The sequence below is a fragment of the Neopsephotus bourkii genome, unplaced genomic scaffold, assembly GCF_033783945.1.
Source record: "Neopsephotus bourkii isolate Nb327-2 ecotype Australia unplaced genomic scaffold, CSIRO-AGI_Nbou_v1 NB_1292, whole genome shotgun sequence".
Taxonomy (NCBI): Eukaryota; Metazoa; Chordata; class Aves; order Psittaciformes; family Psittacidae; genus Neopsephotus; species Neopsephotus bourkii.
This window is the reverse complement of record NW_026901776.1, coordinates 1,797,835-1,817,817: the sequence shown is the minus strand read 5'-3', so window position 1 is coordinate 1,817,817 and position 19,983 is coordinate 1,797,835. Positions and strand designations below refer to the sequence as shown.

The window sequence follows — 19,983 nt, the reverse complement described above, 5'->3', positions numbered from 1 at the left end:
CTCTCTCTTTTCAATGGAGAAGGCTATAATTGTTCCCCACGCTGCACAAGCTACTGACTGAAATCTGACCATCAGCTAAAGCTGTGCACTCCCAATCTCAAGCAAGCCATCTCTACTTAGTCTAGCTGCCATTAGCCACAGCACAAGTGACTAGACCTAAATGTCTCATAACAAAAAATTTGCTACCCCACACACCATATCTCCTCTCAGAATATCAACCTTGCAGAGCTATCAGCAAGCAGTCTGAGTCAACAACGGGAACTGAGACTTTCACTTGCATGAAGTAGGCAAGTAGGCTGGTGCTTAAGCCATGAGCGACCTTTTAGAAACAAATGGTGAGAATGTTATGATGAGACACAAAAGACTGTGTTAAAGAATAAGTCAATTACAAAAATTAACAGTGAAATTTCAGAGCTATGGTTTTAGGGAAAACATGGAACAGCTAGTAATCACATCAGGTATAGAGTAGCTATGGAGTTTCTATCAAGTACTATCACGATGAAGGCTGAGGAGTCCATCCATTCAAAAGTATCTGAATCCCAGATAAACTATAATGTAATTGATGGTCTCTCTGTCACAAACTTTGGTAACAGAATTGTACTACCCCATCAGAAATGCATGTTTGCCGGGATACAGAAGAAAAGCCCAACTACTTTCCCTTAAGAGCCAAATAATTATTTTAATCATTCAAATTAAATTATAACCAGAAAGAAGAAAACCAATGCACAAAAGGCAAGAACAGCAAAACAACATGAACAAGCCAAATGACACTCTTTTTTACCCAAAACGGCAAGTAATTTTATATGACATATTTTCCATACATAATTCTTGGAGTCTTTAAAAAGAATTTGTGCACAAGAAGGGTTCAGTAGAGATGTCATGCTGGAACTGAAACATTAAAAATGTTTTCAAGACCCTTTAGTTGAACTTATCCAAGATGTTGGGCCTAAAAAAATCACAAAATTAGACCCAGACAAATACACACATATTTTTTTTATTTTACCTTGCTGCGCTGTGATCCTGTCACCTTAAGGAAGGGCAAGGGCAAGAAGCAAGATAGTAATAAGAAAAAGAAGTCCAAAATTTTTTTTTTCTGCAGGTGACTGACCAAACACATACACAAAATTGCCTTTTGAATAGATTAACACATTGTTTGCACATAGGTTTATTAACTACAGGAAAAACAATTACGAGAAACGATTAGGATCTCTCAACAGATAAAGTTGAATGCTGAACAAAGAACCCACTAGAATTTATGCAAGTACTAATAAATTTCTTAGTGATAAATTTATTCATTCAGCTCAATGACTTCTTCTTTATAAATTTTCACCTCTGTAAGCACAAGACCTAACAAGCATGCATGGGCTAACTGAAAAAAAACTTATGGAAATAAATACTCTTGATTTAGCCAGTGATACATCACACAAGGCATTTCTGGGGAGGGGGGAACACACGGAACAGCACAAAACAAAACAAAGCTAACAAACAAACCCCAAAACCAAACCAACAAAACCAACCCAAAACAAACAAAACAAAACAAACAAAAAAAAACCCAACAAAACAAAAAAGACAGCAAACTACAAAAAACAAAACAAAACAAAACAAAAACAAACCCAAGCACACACACACACAAAGAACAGAGCCCTGAAATTTTAATTCCTACCTAGATATTTACCAAGAACCAGAAATTTATATATTGGGTACATTAGCTGTAACCCAACTGGGCTAGATCTTTGGAGTGGCTGAAAAGAATTTGGTATTGGTATTTTGTCCAGTTTCTGTATACAGCCAAATAGGGAATACATACTTAAATAATTCAGTGCTATCTCATGCAGCATCATGTAGAAAACATATAGAACATCTGATGTATACAAAATAATGAGAGTGAAAGTAAACATGCTCCAAACCACTTCTCAAAAATCAGAATGGCACAGGTAGTTTTATATAAAACCAATTAGCATATATATAATTATTTTAAAAGGCATGTATTTCATGTTTCTGCATTTTAGAAAAGATACTAAATATAAATATTAATTGAGTTTAAAGATAAGACATTTAATGTCAGAATTATAAGCTAAAATATGCTAAAATATTAAATATGGTAACAAGCCAATTCCCCCAGTGCCCCTCAGAATAGAAAAATCTTTTGTAAACTCCATTTTATTGATGGAAAAAGAGGGGCAGATCCCAGAGGAAATAGATGACAAGGACTCATCTTCCACTCTTGTAATCAACTCATGTTAAGTGTGTTTCCTTACACAGTGATGATCATAAAAATGAATCAATATTAAGCAACAATAAATACTGATTTCCTACTCTCAATGTAAGAAAAAGCTTGGCAGTAGAGATGAATAAAAGCTCACCTTTTACTCAGAGGCACTAATATATATGTGAACATAAAAATACTGTATAAACTGCTGGTACCAAATGTAAATTACTACTGCAAAAACAGTATTTCAGTATTTTAATGATCCAAACTAAAGGAGTAAGGTACTACCCATCATATTTCTCTTCAACAACTAAAAAATTGAAATCAATCAGATAAACATGTATGATCCATTAAATTATTCTCTCTATTATCTTATATAATTTGATAATACATATGCTTTTGTTTTACTACGATGAATCTGGTGACTCATATCTGCCAATCCAGCTACTGGCATGCAGTTCCCTAACATAATAAGCTGCAGTAAGCCATGAACAAAGAAACATAAAGGTCAATTGAAAGCTATGAAATAATGTCTAACATGATAAGAAAAAACAAAACGAAAGTATAATCTTACTTCAAAACTCTTCACTTCTTCTTCACCATCATCATCTTCTTCATCATGGCAGCTCTGATACCATGCAGAAAGAAAACATCCGTAAGTTGCAGGTGATGGTGGTGTAGACACACCAAGACTTTGTTTACTTTACACATAATTTCTCTTGATCTTCTTCATTGATTTTATTAAAATAGAAAAAAGGTACAAAACAGCAAAAAAGTCACCTTTGCCATAATGTCAGCATAGGCCATATACAGGAAATCTTCTTCCAATTTGCTAGTTAACAGAGAGAAGAAAGACAAAAGGAGTAAGATTAGAGCCATTATAGTAGAATTGGAACACAAAAATATTTTTAAGCACCTTAAAAATCTTTCTAAAGGAATTCTAAGCCCATAATTAATTACAAAAGTCTGTCTGGAAAATTAAGACGGCATTAACTAATACAAACTGAAAAGTAAAGCCAGCTTCACAGTGCTCAGAAATTCATAAACACCTTCCAATGAAGAGAACGTAGTTATTTGTTTAATTATACCTAGAATATACTTACATTTTACATTCAGAATATAATTGTTAATAGGAAGCACAGTCAAAAGAGAGAGGTGTGCTACGTCCTGCACACAGCATCTATGATTACAGGGAATTGTATAGGGGTATCTGTCTCTAGAAAACTCTTTGCATCTCATTATCGGTCAGGTTAAAATCTCTCCACATACCACAGGATACAGTTGTGCTCACACTCACCATATGAGCATATGAACATGTTTTGTCCTAGCCTATGCAATCTCACTTGAACAAGACATATATAACTCCAAATACAGGAGTAATCTAAAAATCTGCATACTCTGCAGTCTCTCCCACCATCCCTACCATTTTTCAGTCAAGGCTGTTCGACTGAATAGCAGAATAAGTTGATGTAAAGGATCAACTCTTTTAAGGCTTTCATCTTCTTCCGCTGGTTCATCCCCAGGTTTCTTTAGGGAAAAAAAAAATATTGTTAAATACATTCAATTATCTATAGTGAAAAATATTTACTCTGTGCAATTAGGCATTAAAAACTTGCATACACAATTTTGATTTGGTCAGCCAGGAGGAAACAAGTTCTAAGCAAAGTATGAAAGAAAAGCCTGAATCCTGACTGTCTTTATGACCATGAAGACTTACAAAGATGATACCATTTGCAAAGCTTTGTATTTCCTCTCCTCATAAAAATTAATCCTCTTCCCTAGATTTTGAAAATAACTTCAATCTTTTATTGCTGTTATCCAGAATGAGTGGCAACCAGATGCCATAATTTGCTGCTATGCTGTCTCTTTCTCTCAAGTTTAACAAGCTTCATTAGTTAAAAATCAGAATCCTCTATTCCAAGTCTTATGCCAAGTATCATGTTCACTCTGGAACTCAGAGAGGTTTTGTGGGAGAGGAAATCCAAGCTTGAAGCTCACCAATAGTTTTAGACAGAAGGAACTTGTAACACTGGCAGGATGTAGAATTTTAGAAGATGACAGATCAATAATGTATAAAAAGTATTATATACCATTCAATAATATATACACATACAAATAGGGTAAGTTTGTTTGTTTGTTTTAATTTGTTTGGGGTTTTTTTGCTTTCAGGTTTAGACAGCTTTAATTAGTTCACCCTAAATGAAAAACGTAGTCCTAAACATTGTAAAGGCAACCACCAAAGCAGTGCTTTGAAAAGAATCTACACAAAATCTCTCTTCTGGCTTCTTGCCTTTCACCAGAAGACATTTATAAAAGTAATTTTTGTTTATCAAGTTATTGATAAAATCATTTAGTCCACACATATTTTTCTACAAACTACCTGGTAGCTCAAGGAAAATTGGTTGCATAAATTAATTTATGTTCACTCCTCCTCCTTGTTTTCATCTAGCAGTATACACTAAAATACAGATAAAGGAAAGAAGTTATGATAATGTCAGATGTTACCTGTTAATTATATGAGTTGGCCATATAACAGATGTAAGGAAAATGGATTTTTGCCTATTAAAGAAAAAAGTTGTGTGTGCTAGTGTCAAATACATTCCTGTGGGAATGCTTATAGATCTTTATACTTCCTTGGGAATTCCACCTCTCCCATTCAGCTGTACCAAACATAACTGGTTGCAGCTGAGAATTCACTTTAATTGACCTACCTGTAAAATGACTGTTTCACATGCTAGTCTATGATGACCATATAAGGTTCATTTCACATCATGCAATATGAGACAGTATTTTCAGTAATGGCAAGATCTGAACAATGCAAATTATAATTCTAGTTATCATTATGGAAGTCTTCCCCTGCTCCAGATTTCAATCTCATTTATGATGCTGACTTTTCTCTTTAATTAAATGGCAGCCATCTATACTTAGATTATCAATCAGAACATCTCCCTAATGTTATCAAAACTGATAAGCGAAAAGGCAGAAGTTGTGTTAATGTTTAACACAAGTTATTAGCTTTCATAGTTTTAATTCAAATTAAATAGGAGATCAAAGCCACCAATGACTGAGTTAAGTAAAACTCATTAAGCACAGTATGAACCCTAGAACTAAATGCTTTTCTGAAATTCTGAGAAACAAGTATTGCTAATTTCCAGTGTTTTCAGAAATTTGCCCTAACATTAAAGTGTAAAATAAAAAGCTTTAACTGAATGTAACATAAAAGCATAAAACAAATAAGTTTTAGTTGTCATTTCTAAATATTGAAATCTTTAAAGATGTAATTTCTTGTATAATCTAATTAATAAACATGCATTAAACATAAGTAATGCCTACTCACAAAACTAACCAATAATTCTATCATATAAGCTTAAGTGTTCATATAAGCTATTTGGTTGAAGCAGAAGCATTTTAACTATTAATAAAGATAGTGTAGAATATTGTATGATTTTAATATAAAACATTAAAAATCTAGTCCCCTTAGAGGCTTGATCTGTTGAATCAAAATTAAGAATCAGCAGAATCAAGCTCCTCAAATAGAGGACTTATGAATACTTTTATCTTTTACTATACAGAGATGGAAGAAGTGGAGCCACTTTTGTATAAGAGATTTAAGGACAGAAATTTTAGGGAACAAAACTGCAAGTTTAGCCCAGTCCTCTGCTTTAGGGGATGTAAATACTCATCTCCCACATGCTAAAAACCCCTTACTACAGGTGTATAAACTGGCTGGATCTAGCAATGTCTAGAAAGAGGTAGCTTTTATTGATTTTCTCTCCTTAAATTATTCTTACTTAGCAGAAAAGACAGTTCCAAGATGCTTGGTACTGAGAAAGCACACACTACGGCATACAACATGCAGCTGACTGACTACAGAGAGTTAAAGGATAGGAGGTTTTGGCTATATTTTCTGGGCTCTGGATAGTTCTAGTTTTCTACTTAGCATGTGAACAGTTCAGAAACTTCAGATAATCCTTCAAGCATACATTACAGAACCCAAGGTTCCTCCTTTGCCCCCTTCCAGGTGGTTTTTGCCACCCCAGCCCAGGCTGTGATTCCATCTTGACAGTCCAATAAATCTTTAAATCCTTGCTCTACCAGGGTACAAGTTCTCTAAGAGGGACAGAGAACCTTCCCGAGTATCACAACACCTTTCATGAAGGCAACACAAATCTGGGTCAGCCCCACAGAGTTGAACAATAGAACCTCAATCTCTCAACCTCCAAGACAGTGCTCTAAAGCAGCAAGCATGTGATAGGAATTTATTTAAAAGACAGAGAGAGTTTTGTTTGCTCTTTTGAATGAAAGATGTAATACATCTCTTCTTAAGAGAGTTCTGGAGACACACTTCTCTCTATGCTTGAGAAATTCTGAATGCTTATAGTCCTTTAATAAAGGATAATATATAGGCTATATTAGGATATATATTATATATATAGGATATATATTCTATATATATTATATATAGGATATATATTATATATAGGATATATAATATAATCCTATATTTTATATATAGATTATATTATATATATAGGATATATATATAACCTATAAAGGATATATCCTTTAATAAAGGATAATAAAGCCAATCCAGCCTGTTTCTGTGTTCTCTAAGACAGTTTTTCACATAAGCTACCTGTCAGTAGGGAGTTCTGCATTAGCAAATACATGGTTTCACAGAGGAGGTAAGGAGATAACTCTTGCTGTCAGAGTATAATCAAATGACCATACTGGGTTATTTCTTCACACAGATGCAGAGAGTTATGTTGTTCCACATGCCACATACACACACACATGCTCTCAACTGATAAAACGTATCTATTTTTGACAATCAACCTGCATTCTGTACAATATTTGCAGTGTGCTGGAATACATGAAGATACCAGTTTAAAAGGTTGTATACGAAGTATTTGCAGAAGTCTCTTTTTCACAATGCTTGATTATACAATAAGAATGCCACAAAAAAGGAATTCTGCATGTGTGCAGGCAAAACCAAACTTCCATAGTCTGCTTACATGAAGCCTGTTGCTGCTGAGCTTCCTTTCACTATTTTGATCCTTATTTTCAAAACTGTTCACAACTTGGGTAGCTGGTTTTAAGCACAAGCTTTAAAAACTAAAAGCAAAGTACTGTACTTTTCTAATAGCAATTTCCCAGTTAGCTTCCTCTATTGCAGAGAGCAGGCTCACCTCACAATAAAGATTGATCTCAGACTGTGTTCTGTTGGACCTCCCAAGGTCAGAATCATTTCCTAATACTCGTTCTTGCCCAGCCTCCAAAAGAACTACCTTTCTGAGAGACAACTGTAACGGATGAGGGCACAAAGCTTAAATGAAAATCACTCCAGGGATTTAGACATGGTTCTAACACTTCACTGTTGGTAAAAATCCTGACCTCCCTAACAACAGCATTTTTCTGTGAAGAAGAATCAAACTCTGCTTCTGAAGGATTGACTACACTACATCTAGAATTCCTCTAGTTCATATTCTAACCTTTTGACTTAAATTGCTTTACGAAGTCTTCAAATACATAAGGGCTAACTTCAAATAAAGAATAGGCTATTCCCCTTCTCCAGAGGGCAGAAGATAAGAGATAGGGGAACGACAGCAGCTGGCATGTAATGTATACAACAGTTTCAAAAGTTTTATAAAAGGTTACTGAATGCTTGAAGCAGACTGCTTAGGGGAATCTGGAATATCCATCATTTGCAATTTTTAACACTTGTCAAGATGACTTAGATAAAAAGCGACTTGGTTAGATACAGCTTAGATGATGTCTTATGTACCTCACAGACTTGTACTTATAATTATACAAGATGAATGTTTATCCATAACACATTCCCATGACCCTTTGCACCCAGACGTACTGCTAAGTCTTCTATCAGTTTGTCTTCAAAATAGTGCTCTTCTGTTTCAATCCAAGATTTATCATAGCCTTGAAGAAAAAGATTGACTGCTCGGTGCCTAAAAAGGGACATTTAAAACAAAAGCTGTAAACTTTTAAAGAGAATACTGTCAATATGAACTTGAAGAACTGTCCAGTCATTTACAAGGAAAGCAAAACTTTTGCAGTAAAACCTGCCAAAGGCACCTACTTTACATATTAAGTTGACATTAAAATGTTCTATGGAAAACTGTGTCCCATTAAGTTGTAAAACAGGTATTAAAAAGTATTAATAATTATTTTGTGAACAGATAATAAATAGAAAGAAATTTAAACCTAAGTAAGAAAAAAAAATTATTTGTCACATTAGTGATTTTTATTCTTAATATAAAATCTTTTGTATAATTTAATTTAAAAAAAATGAAATGACTGCAATAGATAACTTTGGATTATGCCAAATAATTGATTTTTAAAATGTTCAGTATTAGAATTGCACATATAAAATAATAAACTTTTTTTTTTTTTAAACTCCATGAAATTAAATGAATGATGAGGGTAGGGGAAAGAGGGTATTATGGAATTACGACATTTATTTTTATTTTGTTTTTTGAGGATTCAGTGCAAAATGGACTGTGTGACAACGAATTCTCCATGGATAATTTTATTAAACATTTAATTTTTTTAAACACATGCCAGTCTCATAGACTGAAAAGGAAGATGTATAACTGAAATATACAGGAATGCTAGTTATGTGCAGGTGACCTATTTGAATAGCTACAAATGGAAATATTTTTGTTCTATTTTCAACCATCACAGCACCCTCATTTCAAGCTGGTATGATTCTCATGCCCTTGCACTTCCTGGGACAGACTTCAAGATTCATTCTACTGTCTATGGTAATAGTTATGCATAATTTGAGGAAAAATTAGAAAATTATGATGTTGAAAAGATCAGATAGCAGCATTCCAGAAATTATTTTTAGAAATTGCATGAAAGGATAGTTGCCTTTTTCTGAATGCTCATTCCTTCCAGAATCTCAGGATTCTGAAAATTGCTCAACTACAGATCCCATTCCCTATTGAACAAGAAAGAAGAGAAAAAGAAGCTACAGGAAAAGGTATGAAATGCCTTGAGTATGTGCATGCTTTTCTTGTCTACTAGAATGCTCTTCCCAAAAGTGCAAAATAAGTAGACACATTTTCAGACAAATAGTATCAGTTGACTTCCTTCATTTAGAACATTTAGCATCTAATAATGAAGGTAACTCCATATTTCCAGAGCTACACCATGGGTTAGGGGGAAATTCATCTCCCAAGATGATATTACAGTGACACCAATGTCAGTTTCTGCATTTATTTTTTATGAAAGGCGTCTACTTTTCAGAAAAGAAACAGGTGGAATAACAGCAGGAGGAAACAACCAGAAATTTAAAATTGTGCTTTTTTGTATTTGTTATTCTTTTCGGAAAATACATTAGAAGAAACTAATTAGATCTGCTAGAAGAAAGTAATATACAAAGTACATTACCACTCAGTTTATCTGTTACCAGATTACATGTTTTTATTCCTTTTGATCTCACCAAACAGCAATGTATGAACATAAATGCATTTGTGAAAAACAGAATACATATAGCTCTTACCTTGGCAGATTATACAATGGTGCCATTCTAAAGCAGGCAACTACTGCTCTTTTCCTCTGTTTAGACAGCAGCTTATGCCACACTGCTTTTTTTGACCGCTGAGGATGCTCAACCTGTTACATAAAATACAGATGGCAAAATAAACAATGTGGCAATGTCCCTACTGTCTGGGCATAGTAATGTTAAAAAAAATGTGAGGTAACAGATAAATCAAGTGGAAAGATAAAAGAATTATAAGTTAGAGAAAAGTGTTCTAGACAGAGATCAAATGATCAGCGAAATTGTAGAATCAAAATTTAGAATATAAACTTAAAAGCAAAAATCTCCCTTGTCTTGTGTGAGTGCGTTTGTTTGAGGTTTGTTTCTTTTATAGATGACTGTGCTAGTTGAATAATAGGTCCTTTGTCTTCCAACATCACCAAAGGAGCCAGGGTAAGTTAGCATCCCTATCATTAAAGACTTGGAGATTCTCCTTTGTAATAAAATAAGACATTTTATTTAAAATATGTAGTGATGATAACATTTATGTAGACTCATTATTCAACCCAAACATAGTAATCCCAGAAGACTTTTCTAGTTTAGTGCAATACAAAAAATTATTCATAGTTAAACAAACATTTAGTTCAACAGACTAAAATACTGCTAAGCATTCAGTGAAATGGATAATTACACTTGTAAGATTAAATGATGACATTCTAAAACAAGTTTCTTCCAAAAGATAAAATACTAATGAAAAACATTTGTTAAGAGAAAGGACAGAAAAGCGTTCACAAAAATGCAGTCACAAGACAAAGTCAGTGCTAACAATTTAGAAGTCAGACAAGCCCAAATGTGTTAGGTAATTAGTGGTATCTTCACAAACAACTATAAAACCCTCTATACTTTCCCAAAAGAAATAGCCTCGGCCTACGCAAGCAGATCTCTGAAAATAAAAAAAAAGAAGTTAGCTGTGCATGGAAAGAGAATACAAAAAACTAACTGATCTTTGCCAGTGTAATAAGCATTCAGAGTATGCATACATGGAGAACAGAGCATCTGCATATGGAGATAAAAATGGTTACTCAATAATACCATAAAAACGGACCCACTGCTCACATATTCATATTTTTAAAGACATCAAATTAACTATTTCGGTAACAAAAGCACTTAAGCACTTGTTTACAGGAGATAAATAAAACTGTGGTGCCAAATCTTTCGACAGTTACATGCAAAGTACTCAGGATAAGAGCACCCAGCATTTACCTCGCTGCATAGTCATTTTTTAAATTCAGTGGGAAGCATTAATCTGAAATGTAGATCTGGTATTACAATGGGAATCTGGCCTGTTCTGTACTAGTGCTGGATTCTATACACTGAGATTAATCCTATGACAGAACATAGAAAACAGAAGGATAATACCTCAGGTTTCACTCCCTAGAGCAATTTCTCCAAACTACACAAGCTTAACCAACTTATATACATGATGGTAAATCTAAAATGCCAGAGAACAAGATACTCTATATGCTGTTTGAACTCAAATACTAGACTCTAATGCTGAGTTATGCAACTCTGTACATGCTAATATATTTTCTTTCAGCTTGGTTAATTTTGATTAACCATGGTTAAAAGAAAAGACTTTTTGCCCCTCATGTTTCTAACTTTCCTCTGGCTCTTCATTCTTCCTCACAGCCACACTGTATTCTTTCAAATCAACACCCTTTTCTCCTGTCTCTCCCTCTCTAGTAGGATAACCATGATTGCCATGGATTTACTTCCATATTTTATCACTTTTAGCTTGCTCCACACATATTCAATTACACGTAAAATTTAGTAACCCCTTTTAAACCTTTTCTATCAAACTGTGTAGGGCTGCTGACCTTGAAGCAAGCCCATATTAAGGTTGGAGAACTATGTGAAGACTACTTGTGTGATGCAAGCAGCAGGCCACACATACTCATATCAACATACCTTGTGCATTCCAAGATCTCCAAAAGACACTTTTAGCAACCAAATGCTGCACAGTGTATATGCAAGCACTTTTATGTAACAATCTAATTTCTACTTGACTGAACCAGTGATCTCATTGTAGTATGGAAACTTCCTGATATGGGGTCTGAAAACCTGTGCCAAGTTTCTGAATGAAACGAACTAATCTAATGAGAGCAAAAGAGTGTTGGATTCGTAAATGTTCTTTGAAAAGGAAAAAAAAAAACCAAACCCTGAGCAAATTTTATATGTAGTCAGTTTATAGTTTGTGGTGTAATCAGCAGCATTCATATCTGCCACTAGGAATACCCTTTAAATTAGCATGCTGTTCCTTCAGTACATTTTAAAAAATAAAGCCTAGAAAACACAAAGCAACTCTGAAGTTCAAAATAGGTAACAATTTGGTAAGTAAAACGGAAAAACTAGATTTATCAAGTAGTCTTTGACTTGTAAAATCTACCAGCATAGGGCATTTTTTAAATTTCAAAATTCAAAGAATTAAAACCTTAACCATAAGTTATACTCTTGTCCAAAGGGGAGGAAAAAACCAAAATCAGAAACAGCCTACCAACACCAAACTTCTAGATTACTGAGATTTTTCTGAATTTTAATGCCAGTTTGATTTTCTAAATGTTTACATTCTTGCCCACATTCAGACAAACTTCATACAGATTTTGTCAAGTGGACGTTCTTCTTACAGCTTTTTTAAATAGTACATAGTAAACAGCTTTATAAAGCTATCTATAGAAAAGCTGTGCATCAAATCAGCTGACTGTCCTGCTCCATGTAGTTACAATATGCAGCTTCTAACCAGATATTTACGTAGGCAGCTTTAATACTACTTTAATAATTTAAGAAGCTCAACTGTGGAAAAACACCTTGAAAAAAAGGGCATTTTTTTAATCATTAAGTTGTGTTACTCACATTTCATAGCCCATTGGGAATTTAACCATTACTTCCTGCTAGGTGAAATGCACCAGAAGGAAGCTACAACACAGGTATCACTTTCTTAGTCCCTCTCCAAAATAAATTATTATTGCAGCTGCTGTAAACACACTGTGTGATTGACATGACCACAGCATATAACATTAAAGACAGCATGTGAAAGCATAACTGAAAGGCTGAATACTTCTGATTAGATTAAGAAGCAATGGAATTGGGAAAATGTGTCTAACCTGTTCCAGGTGAAAGAGTACATTAGCTATATCAAGGACCCTTTCCACAGTCTTCTCTGGATCCGAGGAATCTTCAGTCCTGTTTGGTAAATCTTTGTAAAGTGCCATCTGCCATCTAATGGCGGGATCCTCAAGCTGCAGGAGAAAGATTCCATGTGTCATGAAGGAAAATTTTCTAAACGTAGGGTCAAACAGTTTAACTAGCACAGAAGTTGCTTCAAAGAATAACAGAAGCGCTTTATATAGCTAACCCATAGTGTCCACTACACAACTGGGAGAACAAAATTAAAGACTGATTTGTACAGTGTTTCTTGAGAGCTTCCAGAGGACTAAAAGTCTAAAAATCATACAAAGAATAAACAATCATGGCCCAGCAAACAGCACTGGCAACAGCAATTAATATATTATCTAAGGAAAAGTAATGAGTATGAGGTAGATAGACATAACTACACTGACATTCCAATTACTAAGTAAAAAAAAATTGTTGCTCTTTTAGTTGGGATTATTTAGTTTTCAGTCATGGAAATCAGTAATACTGGTCTTATTTATGATTATTTTTTTATTTCAGTTTTTTCAATTATTATAAATCCTAATTTTACTGATTGCTAGCTAAAACTTAATTTTACTGATTGCTAGCTAATGAAAAGTTAATTTATGAAACCGAATTTAAGATGCATTTTCCTACAGATCGTAAAGAACTGTATGAAAAAAAAAAAGAAAGTGGTTCTTTTCCTTATTTTTCTCTTTGCATTTCATTTTTTCCATTTCAGTGATCTGTGATTCTGTTTTATCAGTAGCAATGTCTTTTTTGGTTCATTTTGTCTCCCCAGTGCTTCTGCTAATCAACACTGATGCAACATAGTTTGTGACCCCCTCTTGTGTCAATGACACTGAAGGCAAATGCAATGTGTAACCCATTTTACTGAGAAGCTGTGGCCAGTGATCATTCCTGATTGACTTTACAATTTGGCTTTACATCATGCTGGCCTAGATTCCTACAGCATTTAGTAGCCTAAACCCTACAGATTCAAATAGGGCTCAAACTCAACACTTACTTTTATAAAACATTTTTGTGGATCCAGATTTCAATTTGTGCTTAAGATGAGACAATAATGCTAATTTACTGCCACAAAACATCTTAAGATACACAGTTTACTGAAGTTCCAGGAATGATTATAAACTTACACAGTCGCTCAGTAATAGTTTATTACAACCTAGAAAGCCACAATTGGCAGGCATTTCTTCCACCTTTCGGCTTTTCCATTTCTTAACAACTGTCACATCCATAGTCTTTGTGTGAGCATTTGACTGGATCGTCATGAATGGATAGTCCACAAAAGATTTTTTAATCACAGGTGGAGATGTCTTTTGATCTGAGGACTCCTCACATTCTATCAAGGTACAGCTTTTTTGTATAGATAGTTTTTTAAGGGTATGAGTAGTTGACATTTCAAGGTGTGAATTAGCATGGCTGGAAGAAGATTTTGGTGACTTGAGCTTCATCCATGTCAAAATGAATGCAAGTTTCGTCATCAATTTCTTGAAATAAAAGTCTCGGTACTGAGTAACAGCATGCAGGCATGCAAGGAAAGGAAAGACAGAAACAGGGTGAAGACAAATGTAGACAAAGGTAGACAAATGCATGAAACAGACGCCACAACATTAATAGCTAGATTCAGAAGGATGATTCTCAAACAGTGCAATTCTCCAAAAATAAATCAAGAGAAATTACGCTTTAGCTATAAAATAAGTGATAGAACATGATGTCTGAGAAGCAAAAGTGGTTAACAGAAAACCAGCCTTTCCAGGAAGTGGTATTTTTCCTCTGTTTTGAAAGCCACCTTACACCAACACCATTATAACTAACATACATATTAATTCATAACATCAAATAATAATTTAAATTTATGAGACCATTTGGCCTACATTTCTTTTATGTCTGACTCAAGACAATAAAAGGCTAGAGAATGAATATAAGCACAATGGCATTGTTTTCCTTAACAAGAAACATCGTACTTCACTGCATCTGATGTGTACTTGATTCAGTCATGGTAGTGACTGAATACTAATAACACTGTGGAATAAATTATATTGTACTTTTTAAATAACTACTGAATTTAACTTTATACATTATACTTTTTAGTAATCATGTGAAACACATGGGTTTAATGTGAACTCTAGAATGTGCAGTCCTAAATAATTCATGAAAAGATGTATTTCAAGCCACTGGGAACAAACTACTTAGTAAATAACAAATCATAATAAAGGTAATAAACACAGTAACAAATTGAAGTACTGAAACGCTGTATTTTGTCTGTAACTGAGTTGACTACTTTTCTCATACATGTGAAAAAAAGAGCTTTTCAAAGCTAGTAAAGTAATGCGAAGGTAGCTACAACAGCTATTTAGCTTTGTTAGCTACATTTACATAGTTCCCTTTCACATTGTCATCTTGTACTGGGAATTCATTTTACAATTAGGAAAATGCAGTGTCAGTGCTGAAAATTTTACAACTGGAAAATCCTTCGGTATATACTTCAGATTAGCTGAGATTACTTCCTTCTTAAGTGCCTTCAAGGCACCACAAAATTTTATCAATATAAGAACTTTCAATGTATATTTATTCTCATGTGTTATAAACAGTGGAGGTGATACGTTCCTCAATAATAGCAAATTTCTAATTGAACCAGAGGAAGTTCCTGAAGAGAAAGCACAGATCAAGGTACTAAGTATCATTATTCTAAGGCAACCAAGCAGTAAGGCAGAAAATTTTCAATACCTTTATGCAGTATGCAACCCTAAAGAAACAGAAACTGAAGTATTTAAAACAGGAAGACAAGGGCTGAGAAGCAGCATGAAATGCCAGACAAGAATTAAAACTGCATGGCTCACAAGGAGATGATATACAAATACTGAAAATGTCAGAACGGAAATACCTTTCACCATTCAGAAAACATTACTGAAGTTCACACACAAAATCACAAAACACTTAAGGTTTGTATGTTCATGGCATGCACATTACTTAAGAACTGCTGCTCATTAGGATTTTCATAAACGCTCTATTTTCCCTAGCACTTTGATGGTGTGGTTTCTTCCGCTTCTTAGTATATCACAGAATCATAAATCATAGACTTACTAGAATAGTTTGGGTTGGCAGGGACCTTCAAAGGCCATCTAGTCCAAACATCCTGCAATGAGCAGGGACATATTCAACTAGATCAGGTTACTTAGAACCACATCCAGCCTAGCCTTTGAATGTCTCCAGGGAGAGTGCATCCACCACCTCTCTGAGCAACCTGTTCCAGTATTTTACCACCCTCATTGCAGAGAATTTTTAACTCACATCCAGCCTGAAGTATATAATAACATTTGCTATATAAGTGTTTCAAGCTTTTCATAGGATTTAACCGAATCTTTTGTTTTCAGTGGTAAACTTTTCTAGGTCAATCCCTATAACTTAAAACTACTGGACTTTTATTTGCAGTATTTTATGAGAAACACTGTTAGCATTGCAAAATGCTGTATCCTTCTTGTGTGCTCTCAGAAACCACAAACTTCACAAAACATTGCTTGAATCTTCGGACATTATTCAGGAAAAAACATCCCATTTCCAAGTCTTAATGAAAAAAAAAGAAGAAACAAAATAAAAAATAACATTTGCTGCCATGCACTCGATTGCAGTGGAATCCAGGCTTCTAGATGATTCTTATATGTGCTTTCAGAAGGAGAAAAAAAAGGGGGAAAAAGAAAAAAAAAGGCAACAAAAAAAGAAAGCCAGATTTCCAACTCACATGTTTGTTGTCTTGTAACCATTTAATGAGCACAGGAAATACTAGTTAATTTTTTCCTTGAGATGAATAAAATCTGGGGGTGGGGGGGTGGGGGAGGAGGTAAAGGACAATCCTAAATAAAGCACCATCCATAGGTCTGATTACACCTTCCTTCAACAGAGAAGAAACGTACATAATTTTATTACAAGTCTATATTATGGCTTCTTCTTTGCATTGTTTGAAGCATTAATAAAACAGTTCAGCTACACCTGGCCAGTTCAAGACTTCTTCCCTAGAGCTATTCATCTGGCACTAACTGGAATTCTATAACAAAAGTCTACACTTCCCAAAATACTTTCTTTTTTCTGGATGAAAAATAGGAACAAAACTGAGCAAAGCGGAGATCTTTTACTTTCTAGAGTATGCTAAAGTGGCAGCTTCCTTTTACTTTATGCTGCAAACTGGTTCAAAATAACTTTGAGTGTTTTGCAGATTCTATCTTGAATAATAGAAGGCAGAGTTTAAATAGTGGTAAACCTTGCTTCCATCTCCAATTTCATAGTAATATGCATACGCATGGATTTGAAGGGACATATGTAATTGTATATAGTGCATATAAACACATTAAAACCTTGACATTTACATAAACAAGTTACTCAATGAAATAAAAAAAAGGGACTTAGAAGTTATCATAAGGAGCCAAGGTAGGTTGTCATTATACAGCACCAACAAATGAATTAAAGGGAAGAAAATTCATGTTCAAAAACTCCATATAGATTACCTTGCCCTGGAGATGAAGATTACTACGGATGATATCTCTTACTTCATCTTCAGTATCTTTCTGTCAATAAATTACAAATCATATAAATTAGGAACAGAAGGTAATTAGAAGAAGGAATAGAAGATACTATTCGTACAAATGTCAATCTTGGGCTTAGTTCAGATGATGAATAAAACTGTGGAAGACTGAGAAGAATCTCAGTGGCAATGTCTTTTTGTATCAGGCCACAGCTAGATATATCCAAGCTCACAGGAACAAGTTCTGGATGGTACAATTCATATTTGTTCACAGTAATGCATAAAATGCAAATCTGAATCAAAATTACTAGTATGTACATATATACATATTTCAATCAGAGTTTGAGCAAATGAAACCGGTATCATGAACACAGCCTCCTCTGATTTGCTTTTCGTTCCTTCTGGAGATCTATCTATAAACATTCAGTTCAGCTGTCCAAAGGTCATATAACCCTCTAGGGTGTAAAAAGCAGCACAGTTTAAGAAAGGAATATATTCCAAACTGCAATCACAGTATTTCACTGTGATATTACTCCTACAAGAACCACTTTTAAGACAGTCTATCCTTATAAAAATTTTTGCATTTACATGGGTGTGATTAAAAGGAAGTAGCTATGATATTGGACAAAGACGTTAGGAAACATCCAGTTCTTATGAGCATTTCCAAATTCAAGCTTTGTAAAACAACAAATACAATTTAGCATTAAAAAATAAGAGAAATTACTTTTTAAATTTAAGTATAGTATCTCAATTCATATAGAAATTCATTTAGGAAATAAGTCTGGCCATACTGAAATGTTTTATGTGCTGAAAATGAGATATGTGGATTACAGTCTACCATAGTCACGCAATGTGCCTTTATACAACAGAATTATAATCTTGATTATTTGTGTCCTGCTGTAAGAATGAGGATGGGGGCAAATACTCAAATAATTGAATTATTAAATTATTATTAATTAATAGTAAAATATTTGTACTTTTTTTTTGCAGAAAGAGAACTTACCATACTGAAGCGATTTTTAGCCAGTGCAATCAGCTCTTGGTCTCCAGGAGCACAAATGTTTAGGCCAATGGGAAGTAATCTCTTCAGTGCTGCTACAATGAGAGAGGTCTGCATAGAGTACCGGTCACCTTTTCGCTTCATCTTTTTCCTCTCCTGGTCAGAAACTGCTGCCTGCAGCATAAAGTAAAGATATAAAAGAACTCAGTATGTAATAAAAGAAGTGGCCTAACAACTTTGTACTTGGGTCTGGTTTGACAATTTCCTTACTACCTATATAGCTGCAACCCTATCCAGTGGAACTGCCACTATATGATTGCCAATATTTTGCACCAATATCTTGAAAGTCCACCGTATTTCTCAAATTACTATGTTTTGATTCTCAACCCAGTGTTTTCAACAGATACTCTTAGCAAAAAGCAAACAAACAAAAAGTCCTTCTCCGTACTTCTGTCTCCTTCCCCTCTGCAAAGAGAAAAAACCAAAAATCTTTACACTACCTTAGACATCTTAGACTTGGTGTCACTGATAAGGAATGACATGTTGTTGATTTCATTTTGTACCACAAAGTTCTGCTCTTCCCTTTTGAAATTCTAGAAATACAGTTAAGATCTCAGTTAGAAGCACTTGTATGAGGAATCTATCTAAAGAAACTTTGAATAAAAATACAAATTGACTGGAAATTTCTAAAATCTACAAAGGACAGAAAAGGATGAACAATAATGGCCAATATTATTTACATGACATAGCCCAGGCAGTTGTGTATTTTGGGTTGTTGGGATTTTTTTTTTTTATGACTGTTAGAAAAAAATGTTTCTCTGGCTTTGAAACAGCTATGATAAAAATCCTCCTGTAATTCAATGTAAAAATATTGTCTGGGTTTTCCATAGTAGTAAATAATCCGTTTCCCACTCTCTCCCATGCCTCCTTTTTAAAATCCAATTATATTCAGATACATAGGGAACTTTAAATAAAAAACTGAACTTATGAATACACAAGTAATCTGATGATCTACCTAGAGTGCCTGTGTAGAGTGATGTTTATAATAATCTTACATTCAAATTCAGGCACAAATACACAAATACAAAGTTGAGAGAATTATAGTTACAGGAGAACGGATATTTAGTATAAACAGTCTATATAGAAATCTAATACCTGAAAGCATCTAAACTCTTCTGTTGTGTTTATTTTTGATCCAGTATTCACATGAATCATGCTTTATTTTTAAGTACTCTCAGTGATGATGCCTGATTAAGTCTTAAGGCAGACCCCTTTGTTATTGCATGTGAACCAGAGGACTCAAACTTGAGAACTAAAGGTAAATTCTGTATAACTGGAATTAAGAAGAAATCCTTCACTGGTAAAACTTATGAAATATGAAATAGTATCATCTAGGAAAAAAAAAAAGCTTAGAATTCATCATAAGATATATTTGCTACTTTCTTGCTCTTAAAACACTTACTGACTTTCCTACATTAAATATAGCTACAGATATAGGTTTAATAATGGAACTATATGCCTTGAACTTTTGTTAAAGAAATACA

The 19,983-nt window shown here is 34.2% G+C and overlaps 1 protein-coding gene across 6 annotated transcripts in view; it reads right to left on the bottom strand.

Annotated features, from left to right (window-relative positions):
• The window catches only part of RYR2 (ryanodine receptor 2), a 381,518-nt gene that overhangs the window by 55,001 nt on the left and 306,534 nt on the right, over nt 1-19,983 (bottom strand). For 2 of the 6 annotated variants that reach the window (XM_061365725.1, XM_061365726.1), the window contains 11 exons: nt 18,940-19,032; nt 18,443-18,613; nt 17,423-17,482; nt 12,872-13,006; nt 10,619-10,653; nt 9,732-9,845; nt 8,076-8,172; nt 3,633-3,736; nt 2,990-3,041; nt 2,784-2,837; nt 1,004-1,027 (listed from right to left, as the gene is read on the bottom strand). In XM_061365725.1, coding sequence (XP_061221709.1) covers nt 1,004-1,027; nt 2,784-2,837; nt 2,990-3,041; nt 3,633-3,736; nt 8,076-8,172; nt 9,732-9,845; nt 10,619-10,653; nt 12,872-13,006; nt 17,423-17,482; nt 18,443-18,613; nt 18,940-19,032 — 939 coding nt within the window. The remainder of the gene's footprint in view (nt 1-1,003; nt 1,028-2,783; nt 2,838-2,989; nt 3,042-3,632; nt 3,737-8,075; nt 8,173-9,731; nt 9,846-10,618; nt 10,654-12,871; nt 13,007-17,422; nt 17,483-18,442; nt 18,614-18,939; nt 19,033-19,983) is intronic. The other 4 variants (XM_061365729.1, XM_061365731.1, XM_061365727.1 and 1 more) reach the window with 3 other exon arrangements.